This window comes from Bos javanicus, chromosome 24 (assembly GCF_032452875.1).
Source record: "Bos javanicus breed banteng chromosome 24, ARS-OSU_banteng_1.0, whole genome shotgun sequence".
Classification (NCBI taxonomy): Eukaryota; Metazoa; Chordata; class Mammalia; order Artiodactyla; family Bovidae; genus Bos; species Bos javanicus.
The window spans coordinates 26,077,036-26,097,284 of NC_083891.1; the positions used below are offsets into that span (position 1 = coordinate 26,077,036).

Sequence of the window (20,249 nt, forward strand, 5' to 3'; positions counted from 1 at the left end):
GATGACGTGGTATTTTGTTGCTCTTGCCATTTATATTCAATTACCATTACCACTTGCGAATTGTGAAATTAGAGCAGTGTTGGTTTGTTCATCTGTCTAAGACCTCTGGTTCTGATTTCTCTTGTAACCCATCTCAACCAGCCAACTTTCTCAAAAATCAGCCACAAAGAGTCTAAACAGTTTAATTTTAGACGTGGAAGCTGCCATAGACAGCATCCAGTATTATTTTAATTATCTTCCTTAATGAATGAGAGTGCTGAGGGCTGAGGTTACATGAGCAGCCCAAAACTGTCTCTTTAAATTATATCTGCTATTTCAAGATTGTATTATTAAAGAAACTATTTCAGAAGCCATATAGTCTAATCTAAAACTATTAAATAAATCTGGTCCCTTGTTTAGAGTTTATATTTCATTTCTTTAAGAAATTCACGAAGAAACAAACAAATTGCCATCTTAATAGCTTTAGTCAGTTACCTAGTGTGAAAGATGAAAATAAGGATCTAAGGCAAATTCTTTTCAAATTACCCTCTTTCCTTTTCTGGAATGTGGAAAAACATGAGTCACCCTTAGGTGTTTAAGGTTAAAGGGTAAGCAAGAATTTGAAAATGTTCTATTATCAAAGACCATAACAGCCTGAGTACATTTGTTGAACATGAAACTGGCATGATATCATCATTAACAGGACGAGGAGTGTTAATGAAATCACTCCATGGGGATTCTCCAGGCAAGAATACTGGAGAATACATGCCCTCCTCCAGGGGATCTCCCCAACCCAGGGATCGAACCCAAGTCTCCTGCATTGCAGGCGGATTCTTTACAGTTTGAGCCACCAGGGAAGCCCAGTCCCCCTGGGGCCAACCCTCTACTAGGTGGGCCTTAGGCAGCCGTGACACTAAAGTGCGACCTCTCCACCTCCCTCCCCGGCGGCCTCTGCGGGTCTGCAACTGACCACAGCTCGCGGGGCGGAGTCGGGCCGGGAGCGCGCACGGGTCCTCGCCCCCTTCCGCGGCCCGGCGCGCTTGGAGAGTGAGTCTTTGTACAGTCAGGGCTTCTGCTGGGCAGGGCCAGCTGTTAATCCTCCAGGCGGACACCGGGGCGTGGGGGGGAGATGGGGCATATAGGTGGCGTCCGCTGGTGAGAAACACCTAGCGCAGGTAAAAGGGTGGCGGCGAAAGGGAGTTCCCACCTGTTGAGTTCTTCCAGAAATGAAGACTTAAGAAAATACCTAGGAGGGGCCGATCGGTGTCTTTCGGACGCGCCTGGAAACCCCACCCTCTGTCAGAGGAAAAGCCTTTGGGCTGAGAGGCTGGAGCTTCAGAAAAACCGAGAAGAAAAGCAGCTCCTCCGCGCGCCAGGTCCTCGGCCTCGCACTCCTGCGCCCCGGCCGCGGCCCTTCGCCCCGCCGCGCCCTCCCTCCCCCGGCCTCCGGGTGCCTCGGCCGGCGACCTGCCCCGGAGTCCTCCCATGGCGCCAGCCCGAGCCCCAGGCTCCCCGAGCGGGGCCCTCTGCCGGCAACTCCTGCTGACCCTCGCGGTGAGTGGCCGCCTTGGACACTGGGCCCGGAGGGCGCACGGACAGATGTGGGAGAGAGGGCACCTTTAGGAGCAGAGATCTGTGGGTGGCGAGCCAGGCGGGGGCTCCTGGCGCCTGGGGCTGGCTGCAAAAGTGCAGCCGGTTGGGGTGGGGGAGGGCGGACAGACGACGGCGACCTGGGCGCTGCGATCCCGTAGGGGACGAGGAGGAGGGTGTCTCCGGTAGCGGCTGCAAACGCCCCTGCAAATCCGTGGCCCCTGGGTACGAGCCTCCGAGCGCCTCCAGCCCGCGCACCTCGCGGGGGAGGACAGTCCAGGCCGGCTCAGGGCCGGGTTCCGGTCACCGACCAGGCGAGCCGCTGGGCGGACGCGACCAAACCCGCCGATCCTGGGGTGAAAGAGAGGTCTAGGCGCCTTTTGGGGAATTTATCTTAGGCTGTGGGTGAAGGGGAGGGAAGCGCGGAGACCGGGCGGTCTGGACCCTCTGCGCGTGAAAATGGTAGACGGCTCCCAAATGGTCCTCAGTTAAGGTTTCTATTATGGGTCCGTACGTGAGGTTTCACTCCCTTTAAACTTTGGGGAAATGGTCGCCTCGGAGGCATCCGGATTCTTCCTCCCACCGCCCGCCCCTCCCCGCCCTCCAGCTCCAGTTTTTTTTTCCACTTTATGAAACACAGTATCTACGAGCCCACCTCCCCAAAGCTCTGAGAGAAAGTAGGGGTGGCCTTATTGGGAAAGGACAACGCCACCACCCTCACCCCGCCACCCCCGGGCAAAAAAGCCCGGGCTCTCTTTGGGGGAGGGGGCTGCAGGCACGGAATCTAGAGCGGGGGAGCAGCCCCTGAGAGAGTGTGGGACCAGGGGTTCCCCAGATAGAGCTCCCGGGATACCCTGGAAGAAGAAAAGTCACAGAGACCAAGAGCAAGGGGGTTAAGCCTGTAGTGGCCTTTTCAAGCTGAGCCGCAGGCATTAGGGCTCCAGGCAAACCTGAAGGACACGGGGACGAAACTGGAGAACAGACAGTCGGGGAATTCCTTCTGGGACTGGTGGAACTGGCGGCGTGAAATATCCAGTTTTACTCTACCGCTGTCCTGTTTCACGGAATTCCTGAAATTTTTAATGAATGAAATTGTAGTCGTTGCTATCATTAGAATGGCTTTCCTTATGGACTTCAAACCTTAACTCATTTCCTGGGGCACATTAATAACACAAAGGGCCAGGTACACAGCAATTAACAGTTAACTGTCGAGGAAATCGAGAATGGAATATGTAAATAACTGTCATAAAATGTCTCGATTTTGATTAGATTCTCAGTAAAGTCGACTCCCCCATCCCCCCTTTTTTTGGACACTTCTTTCTGAACCATTGCCCTTGAAGGAAAAAAGCATGATTAGGTTCAGGCAATGAAATGCACAGGCCATAAATATTCCCAGGTGGCTCAGATGGTAAAGAATCTGCCTCCAATGCAGGAGACTCAGGTTTGATCCCTGGGTGGGGAGGATCCCCTGGAGATGGGAATGGCAACCCACTCCAGTATTCATGCCCGAAGAATTCCATGGGCAGAGGAGACTGGCAGGCTACAGTTCACCTGGTTGCAAAGAGTAGGACACAACTGAGCAACTAACACAGATATACTAACAGAAGTTTCTGTGTGTCTTCTCAGACTCTTTTTAGAAAAAGCAGATATAGGGAATAATCTAAAGTTGAATAATCGTCTTTCTTTGACCTTCCTTAGCTTCAAAGCTGCGTCAGCCAGAAGTGGGGTGACTCTGGCCGCACCCCTCATCCTGCTGCGTTTTTGCTGGTTGGGTTGGTGTGTCTTCAGCTCTTCTGAGGCTCCTGTGCACGTCTGCAGAGCCCTGCCAGCCTCAGATGGTTTTGGTTGTGAGCCTCATGTGTGATAGACCTGTAGAGAAGAGAAGCATTACTGAATACAAATGGCTTGTGGGACATAATCTCTTCCTCCCCATGCACCCAAGTCATCCTTCACCATTCCATGAACCAGCTCCCAACTTCCTAGTCTTGCCTCACCTCACACATTTGCACTCCACGTCCACCTCAATGTACTTCCACTATGGCTCAGACGTAAAGAATCTGCCTGCAATGCAGGAGACCTGGGGTTGATCCCTGGGTGGAGAAGTTTCCCTGAAGGAGGGCATGGCAACCCACTCTAGTATTCTTGCCTGGAGAATCCTCATGAACAGAGGAGCCTGGTGGGCTACAGTCCAGGGGGTCTCAAAGAATCAGACATGACTGAGTAACTTTCTGCCTAAACACCTAATGAAGCTTCTCTAAGGTCGTCAGGGATCTCCACTGTTAAATTCAAGTCATTCCTTAATGCAATTTCATCTTGTGATTGGAGCCTTTATGAAAAAGCTAATCTACCAATAGATAAAGAGTTCTTATAAATCAAGTCCAGCATTAACATGAAAAACCATAAAGTAATAAAAATGTCTCATAAAATATTTCGGCCTCACTCATAATAGGGAAAGATGAATTTTAAAACTACATTGAAATGTCATTTCTCATTTGGCAGATGTCCAAAAGTTTGAGAACAGGCTCTGTAGGCAAGAATGTGGAGAAGTAGAAGCTCTTAGATGGTTGGTGAATGTAACAAAAAATTACAACCTTATGATCTATATGGGTTGTAACAAATGTGAATAGAAACTGTTTTGTTTCTTCCTTTCCAATTTGTATGCACTTCCTTCTGTTGATATACCAAATGCTGCATTGTTTTAATTACTGAGACTTCGTAAAACCTTTCACTGTCAGCTAAAGCTAATATCCTTTCACTGCTTTTCTTTTTCATAATTTTTCTATTTTTAATTGTTTATTTTTTCCTTATGACCTCTTTAAAAACATACCAATTATCACTTCATTTTTTAAAAACCTTTTTATTTTGTATTGGGGTGTAGCTGACTGACAATGTTGTGATAGTTTCAGGAGAACAGTAAAAGGACTTAGTGATACATATACCTGTATCCATTCTTCCCCAAACTCCCCTCCCATCCAGGGGATGGTTCAATATTATCACATAATATTGAACAGAGTTCCCTGTGCTATTGAGTAGATCCTTGGTTATCCATTAAGCCTGAATTCTTTTTTTTTGGCTGCACTGGGTCTTCCTGCTGTGCATGGTGGGCTTTTGCTCTAGTTGTGGCAAGCCAGGGGGCTGCTCTTCGTTGTCGTGAGTGGCCTTCTCATTGCAGTGGCTTCTCTTGTCGCTGGGCCCGGGCTTCGGTCATTGCAGCATGGCATGTGGAATTTTCCTGATCAGGGATCGAACCAGTATCCCCCTCATTGACAGCAGATTCTTATCTACTGTACCACCAGGGAAGTCTGGTTATCCATTTTAAATATAGCAGTGTGTACATGTCCATCCCAGACTCCCTAACTATCCTTCCCACCCGGTTTATGCAACCATAAATTTGTTCTCTTAAGTCTGTGAGTCTATTTCTGTTTTCGGAGTCAGTTCATTTGTATCATTTCTTTTTAGATTCTGTGTATAAGGGATGTCATACACTCTTTCTCCTGTCTGACTTAAGTTCGTTTGCTCATTATGACAATCTCTGGGTTTCCTTATGATCTTTTAAGTTAGCTTGTCTAGTTCTGGAAAAAAAGTACTGTTGGGATTTATTAGGTTCATAACCTTCATAATTTAACTTTGTGTAAATTGATATACTTACATTGTTGATTTTTTTTTCTATTCAAAATAATGATACATATTTATTTTTGTGCAAGTCTTCTTTTGTGTCCTTCAGAAATATTTTCAGATTTTTCTCACATAAGCTTAAGTTTACTTTTTGGTATTCTAACTTTTTTTCTTTTACCACTTTTGAAAATGATTTCTTTTTCCCCAATATATTGCTTAACTGGCTTTATGTGGATGAAGACTAATGATTTGTGTATTTTAGCAGTTATTTCTGCACCCTTACTAAAATTCTCTTACTATTTTATGGTTAATTTGCTTGGGTTTTCCAGATAAATAGTCATATCAAATGCAAATAGTTATTTTTACTTTTACCTTCTTGTTTTCATTCATATATCTAATATACTTTAATGTAATGTTAGCTATAGGTGATGACCCTTGGGAAGTCCATCTTGTTTCTGAGTTTAGTGAGGCTATGTTAGGGCTTTTCTATTGGTGATGTGATTATAATGTAAAATAAAACTCATATTGAAATAGCACTTATCAATTCCTATTGGGGGCTCTTTTCTTTAAAAAAAAGTTTAAGAATGGTTATTGAATTTGGCCAAATGGTTTTCAGCAGCCATGGTGCTGATCACATTCTAAGTCTACTTACTTAGTGGCTTGAGTTTCCTATTCCTAGAACATCTGAATAACATGAGTGTGGCTCACAAGTCCATGCGAGGCTAGTTCACTTCTAGCTCATACCTACAGTGAAGGTTTTGCATTTGGGAGTCCAGATTAACATGAGTGGCTCTTCTCTTAGATCATAGGCAGGTCCATGCTTTGATTTTGCTCCCTTCTATTTGAGGCCAAAAAACCAAAATCTAATCTTTTCAGATTAGAAGTTTTTTCTGTTTACTCCTGTGTTCTATCTTAATCCTCAGTTTTTGCCTAGGACTTCCTTGTTAGATGTTTTAGGATGGTTTAAAAACATGTATCCGTTATTTTTAATTTTGGCCTAGGGATTTGACTGAACGCCCTAGGGCCCTTCTTGGCAAAGAAAATTGTTTCCCAAGTTCATTTGTCACACTGGTCAGAGTTACCTTATTCCAATAGAAAGTTGCTTATGTCATTTGTGTGTGTGTGTGTGTGTGTGTGTGTGCACGCGCTAAGTTGCTTCAGTCTGGTCCAACTCTATGCAACGCTATGGACTGTAGCCCACCAGGCTCCTCTGTCCATGAGATTCTCCAGGCAAGGATACTGGAGTGTGTTGCCTTGCCCTCCTCCAGGGGACCTTCCCAACCCAGGGATTGAACCCACATCTCCCATGGTCCTGCTTTGCAGGCAAATTCTTTACAGCTGAGCTACCTGGAAAGCTTGCTTATGTCATTTATCTGCTTAAAACAAATTTTTGGTTTCTTATTATCTTTACGAAAAAAAAGATCTATGAGTGTACTGTGTGAAGGCTGTTCAGACTCTCTCCCACACCTGCTTCTCTGAATCCATTTTCAGTTCCTCTCCCTCTTGTGCTATATACATCACCATGGCAAATGGCATTTTCAGGTCTGTGGCCTCTCTGGGTTTGGGCACATGCAGTTCCTGTGCTGGGAACATATAAGCTCTGCCTTCCTTGGATGTGACTAACATGTCTCCCCTCTTCACCTGTCCCTTAGAAGGGGCTGGCTCCCAGTGCTCTCCCAAAGCACCCTGAATTTCCCTGTCATAGCTTTTATCTTCCTTTATTGAAATTGTAAATGTCTTACCCTTGACTTGAATGTTTCATGAGAACCCTGTTTGCTGCTTGTGTCTGGAACATACTAGACATTCAATAAATATTTGCTGAATGAATGAGTGGATGTCCAGGACGCTGTTATCTGAGATGCTGTCTTAATTTGGCCATCCTCACCTTTTCCATCATTTTTACCTTAGTCCAAGTCACCACCCCTCCTCTCTTAGATTCCTCCCATTGGGTCTCCTTGCTTCCACTCTGGTCGTCTATTGTGTGTTCTCTGGTGGCTCAGAAAATAAAGAATCTGCCTTCAATGTGGAAGACATGTGTTCGATCCCTTGGTTGGGAAGATCCCCTGGAGAAGGGAATGGCTACTTACTCCAGTATTCTTGCCTGGGGAATTCCATGGACAGAGCAGCCTGGCTATTGGTAAAGATGGTGAAGAATCACATGGCAAAGAATGCTAAAAATCATATGGCAAAAAATCCGCCTGCAATGCAGGAGATCCAGCTTTGATTCTTGGGTGGGAACGATCCCCTGGAGGAGGAAATGGCAACCCACTCCAGTATTCTTGCCTGGAGAATTCCATGGACAGAGAAGCCTGGTGGGCTACAGTCCATGGGGTCACAAAGAGTTGGACACGACTGAGTGACTAACACTTTCACTCTTCCGTCTGTTTTCCCGTGGCCACCTGAATGAGTCTGTGTAAATGCTCACAACGTGATGCCATAGTCTCTAAACATACGGCTGCTTCTCTTTGCCCTCAGAATAAAACCGTACTCGTCCCTGTGGTCCTTAGACCCTATCTAATACGCCCACGACTGTCTTTTCAATATCGTCCTGTCACTCTTCCTGCTCTGTGTTTACTGCTGTTGTTTGTTGTTTGAGTTGCTCAGTTGGGTCTGACTCTGTGATCCCGTGGACTGTAGCCTGCCAACCTTCTCAGCCCATGGGATTTGGCAGCCAAGAATACTGGAATGGGTAGCCATTCCCTTCTCCAGGGGACCTTCCCAACCCAGGGATCGAACCCACGTTTCCTGCTTGGCAGGCAGATTCTTTACCACTGAGCCACCTGGGAAGCCTGTGTTTACAGCTGCGGGCTCCTTTGTGTTCCTTTGACACACCAGGTGAAGTCGCGTCTCAGGGCCTTTGGCGCGGCTTTTGCTCCACTTGGAAGGCTCTCCCCTGGTTAGTGAATTGGTTTGCTTTCTTGTTTCATTCTGGTCTTTTCTTTTATCACCCTCTCTCCCTGTTTTACTTTTCTTGTAACACTTACTCATGGCGTTATGTGATCTTGGTGCATTTGTGTATTGACTTTTTGTCTTTCATTATAAAATAATCTCAGTGAAGTCAAGGAGTTTTCTTTGTTCACTGTGGTAGCCTGTGAACACTGCCTGGCACCCAGGCGGCAACCAAGAAACATGGGTTGAATGAATCAGTGGGTGTGTGCTTCCTGTCACCTTGAGCTGGGCTCTTCACACGTCCTTCTCCTATTTGCTCTAGACTAGGCAACCAGTGAGAATTCTTCTCATCTTTTTATTTCTCAATATTTTTATTTGAGTACAGTCCCTTGGTTGTGTTCATTGCTCAGTTCCAATTGAAATGTAATCTCTGCCATGCTTAGTCCTTCATACACAAGTTAAATTGAATAATTAAATGGTCTTTAATGTGTTTTGGAGATAAAAATTTTCATTCCAATTTTGACGATTTTAATTTATGTTTATAGATTTGTAAATAACAATGTAAATGCTCGTTAGTTATTTTGCTTTTGGCCAAAAACCTTTGCAAAAATATAGGAAAAAAAAACTCTCAATCTTTCAGAAGCATCTGTTTATAGTTTCAGAGAGAACCGAATTTATTTTCAGTGGGCTCAGATACGTATTGTATTGGAACTCATTCACCATATATCACTAAATCATTTACATTTTTAAGTGAAATATTTTTAACACTGACTTTAATTTTCATTAATGAGAAGTTCAAAATAAGTTCATATTTCAAAGTCTTGTGCTTGTATGTGTGGGGTCACAGGTAAATAATTTTTAAATCATTCCATTGCAGTGAGTCGGAGAAGCAATGGCATCCCAATCCAGTACTCTTGCCTGGAAAATCCCATGGACGGAGGAGCCTGGTAGGCTGCAGTCCATGGGTCGCTAAGGGTCGGACACAACTGAGCGACTTCACTTTCACTTTTCACTTTCCTGCATTGGAGAAGGAAGTGGCAACCCACTCCAGTGTTCTTGCCTGGAGAATCCCAGGGATGGGGGAGCCTGGTGGGCTGCCATCTATGGGGTCGCACAGAGTCGGACACAACTGAAGCAACTTAGCAGCAGGAGCATGGCAGTGAGTCAGGGCTTGTCTTTAAAAGTGTTGGGCTTTTCTTTAGGATATTTTTGATTTGGTACCACATCTCATAGGCAGTTCACAGATAATTGAAATGATTTGCTGACTCATTAGATTTGTTTTTATTTTGTTATTTTTACATGTCTGTGCTGCCTTCCTAATAGTTTCCAGTGTTTTCCCACAAAAGAGTGTCGTTACTGCTGCTACTTCCACTGCTGAGTCGCTTCAGTCATGTCCGACTCTGTGCGACCCCATAGATGGCAGCCCACCAGGCTACTCCATCCCTGGGATTCTCCAGGCAAGAATACTGGAGTGGGTTGCCATTTCCTTCTCCATTATTAACTCCATTTTCAGACTAGGAAACAAAGCCCAAGAGGATAAGGAATTCTCTGGGTTTACATGCCTTGTGAGGGAGGGAACCATGGCTCTCTATTGGTTTTATTCTTCTATGCAATTTTTTTTTCTGAATTCTTAATCCCATTATATGCTTGGTATTTTATTTTGATAATTTTATAAACAGATTTATAATTATACAAATGTGTGCAAACTGTGTACACATGAAAAGGCTCTTTTTCATGCATAATATTGATTTTTTTAGATCTTAACATTTGCCTGTGATGCCTGCAAAACAGTGACACTACATGTTCCTGCTAAACTAGATGCTGAAAAATTTATTGGTAGAGGTAAGAAACTGCCGAAGTATGCAATAAATCCTAATTTGCTGTGATCTTGTAAAATTAGTGTAATCTTTAGAAGAGTGACTGTATTGGAATTAATAGTTAAAACTAATACAATACATTGTAATACATTTTAATACACATGGTGTCAATCCAGTGAATGAAATATTGTTCTTTATTGAAAGACATGATTATACAACATAAAATTGTTTTAATTTGATTAATGAAGTAATTACTAATATTTACATTAGAGGTAGGTTATGGTATGTGTCAAAACATGTCTTTGAAATTGAGAAATAGTATTGAAACTATTTCTTGAGTTTAAAGGTGTTGTTTTTGGATTTTTATCCTAAACTATTTTGGCATCTTCCTGACATTTATTTCCACTTTTTTTTTTTTTTAATGGGCTTCTCTGGTGGGGAAGAATAGTAAAGATGATGACGAATCAGATGGCAAAAAAATGGTAAAAATCACATGGTAAAGAATCCACCTGCAATGCAGGAGATCTGGGGTTTGATTCTTGGGTGGGGATGATCCCTTGGAGGAAGAAATGGCAACCCATGCTGGTATTCTTGCCTGGAGAATTCCATGGACTTGAAGAGCCTGGTGGGCTGCAGTCCATGGGGTCGCAAAGAGTCAGACATGACTGAGTGACTAACATTTTCATTGCTTTTTTATCAATTAATTTTTTTCATATAACTCAAATGTATAACTAAAGATTGGATCAATGTAGAGACAGAATATGATGACTATTTAACAACAGATGCAAAGAGTTCAGTAATAATTTAATAACTTCCAGTTTTAATTTCTAGGTTCTATTTAACTTACTTTATGTGTTTTATTGTGTTGCTCTGTGGCTAGTTTCAGCTAATATAGAAAAACTTCTTTTGGTGTGAGTTTAATATTCAAACTGTGGAGTTTACATGTCTTTAAGAACAAATGTCTCTTTTTTTAAAAGGATGTGAAGTCGGTAAAAGACATGGTGGATATGTTTAATTAAGAACAACTTAATTAACCATGTAGTTTCATATGTCCTTTTAAAAAATGCAAAATTTACAAGTGTCAATGTAGTCAGAGTTTTTGATTGTTCCACCTCAAATGCATAGCTTACAGTTAAAATTACATATTGCTTTGATTTAGCTCACAAATGATTGCTCTGTGCATTTTCTACAGTTAACCTGAAGGAGTGCTTTAAATCTGCAACTCTCATTCACTCAAGTGACCCTGATTTCCAAATCTTAGAAGATGGCTCAGTCTATACAACACATGCCATTCTTTTGTCCTCAGAGAAGAGCTCTTTTACCATATTGCTCTCCAACACAGAGACCCAAGAAGAGAAGGAAATACTTGTCCTTTTAGAACATCAAACAAAGGTATGCCAAAGTATAAAAATGAAGTATAATGAATTGACTTCTTCAGGTGTAACTCACATGACCAGAGAAGATGTGAATCAGAAAAGATGGGGTTAGTTTAGCTTGAAGAAGAAGGAAAACCATGACTCAAGTTAACTGTTGAAATGGAAAAGAGTGGTTCAACCTAGGTTATCCCAGGTTATAATTTCCTTTTATTTGGGGCATAAAAGGAGAAGTTGGCATATGGGACAGAATGAGAACTTGAGATTAAACATGGAACAGTGTTTCTTGATCTTCACTGTGGAGTAGGTATCCAAAACAATAAACATTATTGCTTAAGATGTTCATATGTAATTTGGAGTATGTAGCTTTTAAAGATTCAGGAGCTCGTATGACATGTTAATGACTTACTGTGATGTCCTATTTGGGCAGCGGTACTAGGGTCATCATGTGGTTAATTATGCTCTGACACCTGAGGCCTTCAGAGATAGGTTTCATGTATCTTGGCATAATTTTTAATCTTAGAAAATGGAAGGGTATTTTAGGTTAAATTTCGGATCTCATGCACGCATTTGACTTTGTGACACCCAAGATCAAAATGACTTCTGTTCAGCCCCTGGCCATTACTCATGACGGCCGTCTGAGAGTTGTCCCCCTGTTTCTCTCCTCCTTCTGACACAGATCTCTCTGTTGGTCCCCTGGCTCTTCCTAGCTGCTGGTGAGTGGAAGATGCTTATGCTGAATTTAGAAGGGCACCTATCCACTTAACGTTCTTTGCATATCTCTTCTCCTGTGTTTCTGCATGGCAATGTGGCAACAGTAATTTTTTTTTCTCCCAGTTTTGCTTCTAGGCTTCAGATTCCATCTCTCTCTCTTCTATGTTCCCACCAAGTTATTTTCTCAAGAGGATTGCTGAGATAACAGTTAGGGCAGGGCTTTCTTCTTCTTCTTTTTTTTTTAGTGGTATTGACATTTTGTTTAGTTTTCAAGCACTACCGTGGTCCTACGCCTCCCCAGCTAATCCTCATGAGATAATGAGAGAAGAAAGATGTATCACTTTTCAGGTTTAAAAATAAAGTAGCTGTTGACTTGATTATTTGTTGTTGTTGTTTTCTAAATTGAGGTACTAAAGAAAAGGCATTCTCAGGAAAAAGTTTTGAGACGTGCCAAGAGAAGATGGGCTCCTATTCCTTGCTCAGTGCCTGAGAATTCCTTGGGTCCATTCCCACTTTTTCTTCAACAGGTACAATTTACTTTCTTTTCACTGTGAGAGTCTATGGTTTCCATCTCTTTTAAAAATTTGGACAATAAGTATGCAATTATTTTTTAAAATGTGTATATATGAATATATAAGTGAATGAGTGTGTCTATCATATGCTTCAATATATGGTATAAATACATCTCTCTATACCTGCATAAACTTTTTTGCAGTTGTAGTCATGCAAAAGCCATTTATAAAGCTGTGAAGCCCATCTAGCACTCTCAAACACGTGCTTCTTCAATGGATTTTCATATCATCAAGTGTATCTCAGAGCCTGGACGTAGTCTAGAAAACCCGCAAACATCTTCCATAATAAAGGATGAAATTGTCGATAAAAAGTCAAATGCCATGAAAGGGAAAGATGGTACACCTTTCCATGGTTTCTTTTCGAGTTCACTGTTTAAATCACACTGGGTCCACATTTTCTCTTTCTCTTTTAACTTTCAGTGGGAACCTCAGCAAATCTTTGTGCCTCTCTCCACTATCAGTGGTCACTACCATTCAGTCTAGCTCTTAGGTTTCTTTTCCACCAATTCTTTAATCGGTGAGAGAGATACCTTATTTAGAGCCCACCAATAAATACAGTGCAACCGAGAGAAGAGCATTTTAAAGTTGGGAAAAAATTTTTTTGAAAATAATTGTTAGTCATTCTGATAGGTAGTCAGCATCCTACTAAGAGGATGAAAATACTTTGGAAAAAAATGTTTTTTGATGTAGGATCTTAGTTCTCTGACCAGGGATGGAACACGTGCCCCCTGCATTTGAAGGCAAAGTCTTGACCATCGGACCACTGGGGAAATCCCAGAGAAAATTTTCTTTTTGAATCAAATATCAAAGTAGCACATTCACCAAGATATTTTCACTCTTTTTCATCCTGTTCAACCCCTATAATAAAGACAATGCTGAGAAATGAAAACTAATTAAGGAAATCACTTTCCAGATGTTTGCCCTGCAGACAGTATACGTTAAATCCAGTGTCTCAAATATTACATTAGATAAAATAAAACTTCAGGTGTTAAAACAATTGATAAAAGGATAACTTTTCATGCTCAGAATACTTTGTTTTCTAAGACAAGAAAAGTCCAGAATGCTTGATCCATGTAGGTACATGTAGCCTTTGAAAGTATTCGTTAGTTATTCTGGAAAACTAAGGTGCTACTTCATTATTTTCCTCATGCCTTGCTCTTGAATTTCTCAGTTATTAGGCTTCCTTTTCCTATTGCTGTCTTTTATTCATATATAGTAATAAATTAAAGGGGGTAATTACTTATTGTAATGAAAATATCAATGTGATTGCGTAAATATGTAGATGAAAGTTTTGCTGAAATACAAAATTTGTCTTTTATGTATATATTGTCTACTTTCTAGATTCAATCTGATACAGCCCAAAACTACACTATTTACTATTCCATAAGTGGGCCTGGAGTTGACAAAGAACCTCGCAATTTATTTTATGTAGAGAGAGATACTGGAAACCTGTTTTGTACTGCTTCTATAGATCGTGAAACATATCCATTATTTGAGGTAACGTTTACATATTGTGTTAGTAACATTAAGCTTGGCTATATTGCCTCTCTTCCTCAATTCAATTACTCTTTTCTGTCTCCTGAATTTCTCATCTGTGCTCTGGTAGTATTGTATGGACCTGATAGTTGCCTGGAAGCAAAAAGAATTTTATAAAATAAATAGTCTTCAGTTTTATTAAATTGTTCTGGGAATTATGGTTTTACTATTTCTGTTTTCAAAAGAAAAAAGAGCACCACTTTGAAAGTAGTTATTTATTTGGCAGAAAAGATCTGTGAACCTCTTTATGGTACTGAGAGTGATGCCATAGGAGATAAGTCAAGCTCTGAAGTTAAGCCTCAGAACCTTTGCAATGAGAGACAATTAATTTGTGAGCGAGTAAGGAGTGTGGACAGTGCTTAACTAGGATAACAAGGCATTTCATCATCTAGGCAACCTCCCATTGTGGGATGACTGTTACTATGTAAGAATTTAACCTAATGTTGTATTGAATTTCCCACAGGAACTGGTCATTTTGCCTAACTCAACTTTAGTTATATGTTTTTGGATGAATTAATTCTTTAGTTTTAAAATTACTACGACATGGCCTTCTAAGTACCTGTGATGGTCTGTTCTTTCTATGACAGCTGTTAGGAGATAATATGGAATTTAAATTGATATTGTATGATCAAAAGAATCAATTGCATTCTAGACACAATGTATGGCCATTTGGTCCATTTCTGACTCCCCTTTTTAAATTAAACAATTATTATGAAGACAGTTATCTAAATATAGCCATCAATATGGCTAAAATTCTAATTAGAAAATAAAATAGTATCTCAGTTGACTGCACCTGGGGAGTTTGGAATCCTAAGAATTCAGTTATAAAAGATCCAGAGAATTGTATTTAAAATACATGCACTTGAAACTTTCAAGCAAAACAAAATAGTTCTCAGGATCCTTTCAAGAAAATAATAATAATAACCATTATACTCATGAACAACAATACAGAATGGTGAGGAAACTGAATTTATCTATGTTATTATATTAGCTATATTATAAAATGCTATAGTACACCATGAAATTAGCCATCTCTTGTGGCATTAAGATTATGCTCACATTCAAAAGTAGTAACAAATGGTAAAACCCACACTGTGATGCTCAACAGTCTCCAAATGAAAGGCAAAGCATAAGCAAGTTTGAACCATAATTTATTTTCGCTTTTTTTTTCAATGTTACTCTCTTCACAGCTAGTTGCCTTTGCAACAACTCCGGATGGATATACTCCAGAATATCCATTGACCTTGGTCATCAGAATTGAGGATGAAAATGATAACGCCCCAATTTTTACAGAAACAAGTTACAGTTTTGAAGTTTTTGAAAACAGCAAAGTTGGTGAGTCCCCACCTTGGCAATGCACGGCAACTTAGTGTTTCCGTTCATTAGTTGACTTTCATTCTGGCCACTGGGAGGTAGCATAGCCTGCTGCCAAGAGCAAGGGACTTGCCAGACGGGTGGCTCTGGGAGGCATTTTACTCTGCCTTTTGCTAGCTGTGTGCTGTGACCTTGGGCAAGTTTCCTATCTTGACAAGCTTTGGTTTCTTCATCTGTAACATGAGATATTAACATACAAGGTTAAGTGAAGTGCAGTATACCTTGAATGCCAAGCACAGTGCCTCAATGTTATTTTGCCTTTCTGTGTGAGATAAATACTTTGAAGAGGCCATATTTTCTAAATATTCTAAGAATATTTTTTTTCTGAAAAGAAGTTATTGAGCAGTAGAAGTCTTAGCCTTGAAGAGACCTGCTGATATTCTATAGTGATTAAATGATAGACTGTATTCTGGGCATCACTGGGCTTCTCAGGTGACCCTAGTGGTAAAGAACCTGCCTACCAAGGCAGGAGATGTAAGATATGTGAGTTCAATCCCTGTACCGGGAAGATCCCCTGGAGAAGGGCATGGCAACCCACTCCAGTATTCTTTTTTTTTTTCCACTCCAGTATTCTTGCCTAGAGAATCCCATGGACAGGGGAGCCAGCTGGGCTGTAGCCCATAGGTCGCAAGAGTTGTACACGACTGATGTGACTTAGCCTGCATGCACACATGCATTCTGGGCATTGTTAAAAAGGTCTTGGAGAATAAATTTTCTTAATCTCTTGAAAAATGGACCATTTCAACTAGGAGTTAGAATTAGATTTTTAGTCTTCCTCTAGAAAGATCTAAGTAAGCTAAGAATTTTCAGAGCAAAACTGACCCATATGATCAATTTAAGTGCAGGCTTATAAATAGAAAAAGCTTAAAGAATAATTGGAATTCTTTAGTTAAGAAATACTAAGGCCATGGGGGGATATTATCAACATTTATAAAATTATACAGTAAACATAGTAAATATGGATATGGTCACCAAATTTCAAAATGTTGGAACATTGGGATATTTAAAAGGAAGTGATACTTTATATGGAATCCTGAAAATGTACAAACGCTATTCTTATTATTAATTTTGTCGTGCGAAACTTTTTTGTGATAGATAGGAGTCAAAGGGAAAGTTGAAACTGTAAAGGTTTTGGAAAGTAAAGAGGATTTTTGTGTATGTAGGTACTACCGTGGGACAGGTTTGTGCAACAGACCAAGATGAGCCTGACACACTCCACACGCGTCTGAAGTACTCCATCATTGAGCAGTTTCCAGCATTACCCACCCTCTTTTCTATGCATCCAACTACAGGCGTGATCACCACATCGTCATCTCAGCTAGACAGAGAGGTAACAAATATTAACAAATAAAACCTGATTTGTTATTGTTCAGTCACTTAGTCGTGTTCAACTCTGCAATCCCATGGAGTGCAGCATGCCAACGCCAGGCTTCCCTGTCCTTCACCACCTCCTGGAGCTTGCTCAAACTCATGTCCATTGAGTCAGTGATGCCATCCAACTGTCTCATCCTCTGTCGTCCCCTTCTCGTCCTGCCCTCAATCTTTCTCAGCATCAGGGTCTTTTCTAATGAGTTGGCTCTTTTGGTAGTACCTATGTTTCTCTGTATTATCACCTGCAGATAAGCTTTTGAAAAGCATATTGTGAATCTAACAAAAATTATTTTAGGTAGGTTGATGGAGGTCATTACTCTTGCAGCATGCTGATTTTGAACTGCTAATTCATTCTCTCCTGAATTATATGATTTATAAAATCAAATTTCCTAATATAAACATATTTGTAGTTGGAAAAAAATAAGAAATGTTGTAATTGTACAGTAAAACTTGGAATTTGTGGAAGTTTCTTATCTACAGATAACAATGCTTCTCTTTCTATCTGTGTAACTTCATTAGCAATCTCATCTACATTTTCCCCTTACATAGATTAAATGAAAGTTTATCTCTTGCTGATCTCTGATTCAACATTTTCAGTTGACTGACAGGAATCCTCATTTGAACATTTCACAGCTACCTAAGATGAAGGATATCTAGAATTCTTCTTTCCTTCTGAACATGCTCTCTTTCCCATGCTTTTAGTTAACATGACATTAGAATATTCTTTTCCTTTAGTGATTTTTCTATTTTCACCTTGGCTTTGTGTTCTCAAAATTGTATTTGATGTCTCCTCTTCCAAGTCAAATTACTTTCCAAAGCATGTTGATATTAACTCCACAATGATCTTATATTCACATCTATCCATTGTCCCTGCAGCTATCCTAGTTTAGTAATTACTCATTTTGTTATTCAACTGTTACTCAACTGTTAGCATTTATTTATCTGAATTCTTATAGTACTTATCTGGCCTACTTCCTACATTTATAATCCTTAATTTTAAAATATAGTAATACATGTTTGTCAGGTTTCTCTTTGATTCCTAAAACTCTGTATTAATTCATTTCCTCTCCCATGGATTAAGGAAGTGGTTTGCAAGTTTTCTGGTCTCAGGAGCTCTTTACAGTCTTAAATTTTATTGACAATTCCAGGCTTTTGTTAATGTGGCTTATATTTATCACTGTTTAATCCAAAAATGTTTAAAACTGATAGAAGTTAAAAAGTGTATATTTACTTACCCATTTAAGATATTACATGTTAATATAAATAATATTTTTATAAAAATAACTACATTTCCAAAACAAACAATTGAATGAGGAGTAGCATTATTATACATTTTCCAAATCTGTTTAATACCTGACTTAATGTAAGAGTGATTAGTTTTCATATCTCCTGCATTCAGTCTGCTATATCGTTTTAGTCAAGGTATATAAAGAAAATCCAAGATGACCTGAAGTTAGAATAGAAAGGAGTGTTTTAATAGTAATTCCAGATCATTGTGGATAGTCTTCTTTGATATACTACACCAAAGCTTGACAGGTGGTAGGTTCGTAAATGTTTTTTGCAGTGTGCACTCTTAAGAAGCCTTGTCTGTGAACTTTCATACTTTGTCACATCAGGATCCACTGTCTTGTACTAAAAGTGACTAGTTTATTTACCACGTGAGGTCTTGTAACATCATGCACTGGTCATATGGGAAGTACTGGCTCACCGAGTTATGCAGATCCTCCAAATATTGACACATTTAATTAAACAATATTAAAACAATCTCCTACTCATCTCCATTAATACCACAATAGTTCATAAAAGTTTTCTAGAATCCTTATTTTTGCTTGAAAGCTCCAGTCGATCATTTGCATCAGATAGCCTTTTCTTTAAGTGACAGATTTGCCTTATGTACGTCAAAATGTCTTCCAGATCCCAAATTGAATAACCTTAGGTGTCTTTTATGTAAAAACAGCTTAGCTTCTAAATCAAACAATCCTGAAAGTACTTTTCCTTGGAAGAAAATCATATAATATTATGCAGAAGGGCTTTTATACATACCTCCCATTTTTTCATGTGGACTGAAGGCTGAGATTTAATAACAGTGGTTAAAATTGATCATTTTTACTGCATTTGCAAGGACATTCCTAAGTAAAATTTCAATTTTTAAATTCGATTTTATTATTTTAATTCTATTATTTTAATTTTTATTTTTAATTCATTTTTACTGTTTATAATTTATACATTCTTAAAATGAGTCTGTGCCAGTGAAGGGGCTTCCTGGGTGGCTCAGGGGTGAAGAATCCATCTGTAATGCAGAGTGGGTTCAATCCCTGGGTCAGGAAGATTGCCTGGAGTAGGAACTGGCAACCCACTCCAGAGTTCATGCCTGGAGAATCCCATGGACAGAGGAGCCTGGTGGGCTATGGTCCCTAGGGTCACAAGAGTCAGACACTGAATCGACTGGGCAAGCATGCATGCATGCACGTGCCAGTGAAGAATGGGGTATCATTTGCTAAATGAATGGATTGCTGTCACAGGTCTACAGATTATAGAGATTCTTCATGGAATTTGGATGCTCAGGAAGAGCAGGTTATAAACCAAATTTTCTTTTATCGTCGAGTCTTAAATAGATTATTCTGATAAAACACTTGAGAACATTTGACTAATGAAGGAGTCTTAGAGTTCTTTTACCCAAGAAAGCTCTGGACTCACGTTCTGATCCCAGGTTTCTGATTTTTTTTTCTGTTGGCCTTCCACGATTTAATCTCTTTAAGCATCAGAACTTTTCTTCCATCTGAAGATAATGATAGGTTGATATTTAAGTCCCAACCTTCATTTCTGTCTTTGTGTTATCTGCCAGTTGATCATTCCCAATAAATCATAGTTTGCTACAAATAGAATCCATATTTCCTCCTAGAAGTATACTAGTCTGAGCTTTTAAAAATTTTGAATAAAAGAAGACCATTAATTGTTTCAACTCTACATATGTGATTGATTATGAGAGAGGAGTAAATCAGGAAAAATCAGAAGTGTAACAACTATAGCCATTGAGAGAAATATTATTAATAGTTTTATTTTAGGTAATATTGAGTCCAGTGCATGAGGACTAGAAAGTTTAAGAAGTATAAAGGAAGGAAAGGGCTTCCCTGATAGCTCAGTTGGTAAAGAATCTGCCTGCGATGCAGGAGACCCCGGTTCAATTTGGTTTTTTAAGAGAATGGCAACTATTCTAGATGGAAGGTTAGGAAGTATTTTATATATTTTTTGTCTTATAAAAGGTCAATTACTTAGCAAAGATGTTATTATTATCATTTTACAGAAGAGGAAAACTAAGGGAAAAGACTTTCCCAACTGCCAAAGATTACATTTGCTGTTTTTGAACTTGGGAATAGAACCCAAGCTTCCTAATGTTCAGTCTAGGTGGCATTATTATT

General features: G+C 40.1%; 1 protein-coding gene across 3 annotated transcripts in view; it reads left to right on the forward strand.

The window, feature by feature from the left end:
• The first annotated feature begins 1,019 nt into the window (after positions 1–1,019).
• The window catches only part of DSC2 (desmocollin 2), a 38,353-nt gene continuing 19,123 nt past the window's right edge, over positions 1,020–20,249 (forward strand). The window contains exons 1-7 of one of the 3 annotated variants that reach the window (XM_061399684.1): positions 1,020–1,533; positions 9,831–9,915; positions 11,083–11,282; positions 12,385–12,504; positions 13,891–14,046; positions 15,276–15,420; positions 16,623–16,789. In XM_061399684.1, the coding sequence (XP_061255668.1) occupies positions 1,465–1,533; positions 9,831–9,915; positions 11,083–11,282; positions 12,385–12,504; positions 13,891–14,046; positions 15,276–15,420; positions 16,623–16,789 (942 nt within the window). In that variant the 5' untranslated portion in view covers positions 1,020–1,464. The remainder of the gene's footprint in view (positions 1,534–9,830; positions 9,916–11,082; positions 11,283–12,384; positions 12,505–13,890; positions 14,047–15,275; positions 15,421–16,622; positions 16,790–20,249) is intronic. The other 2 variants (XM_061399682.1, XM_061399681.1) reach the window with 2 other exon arrangements.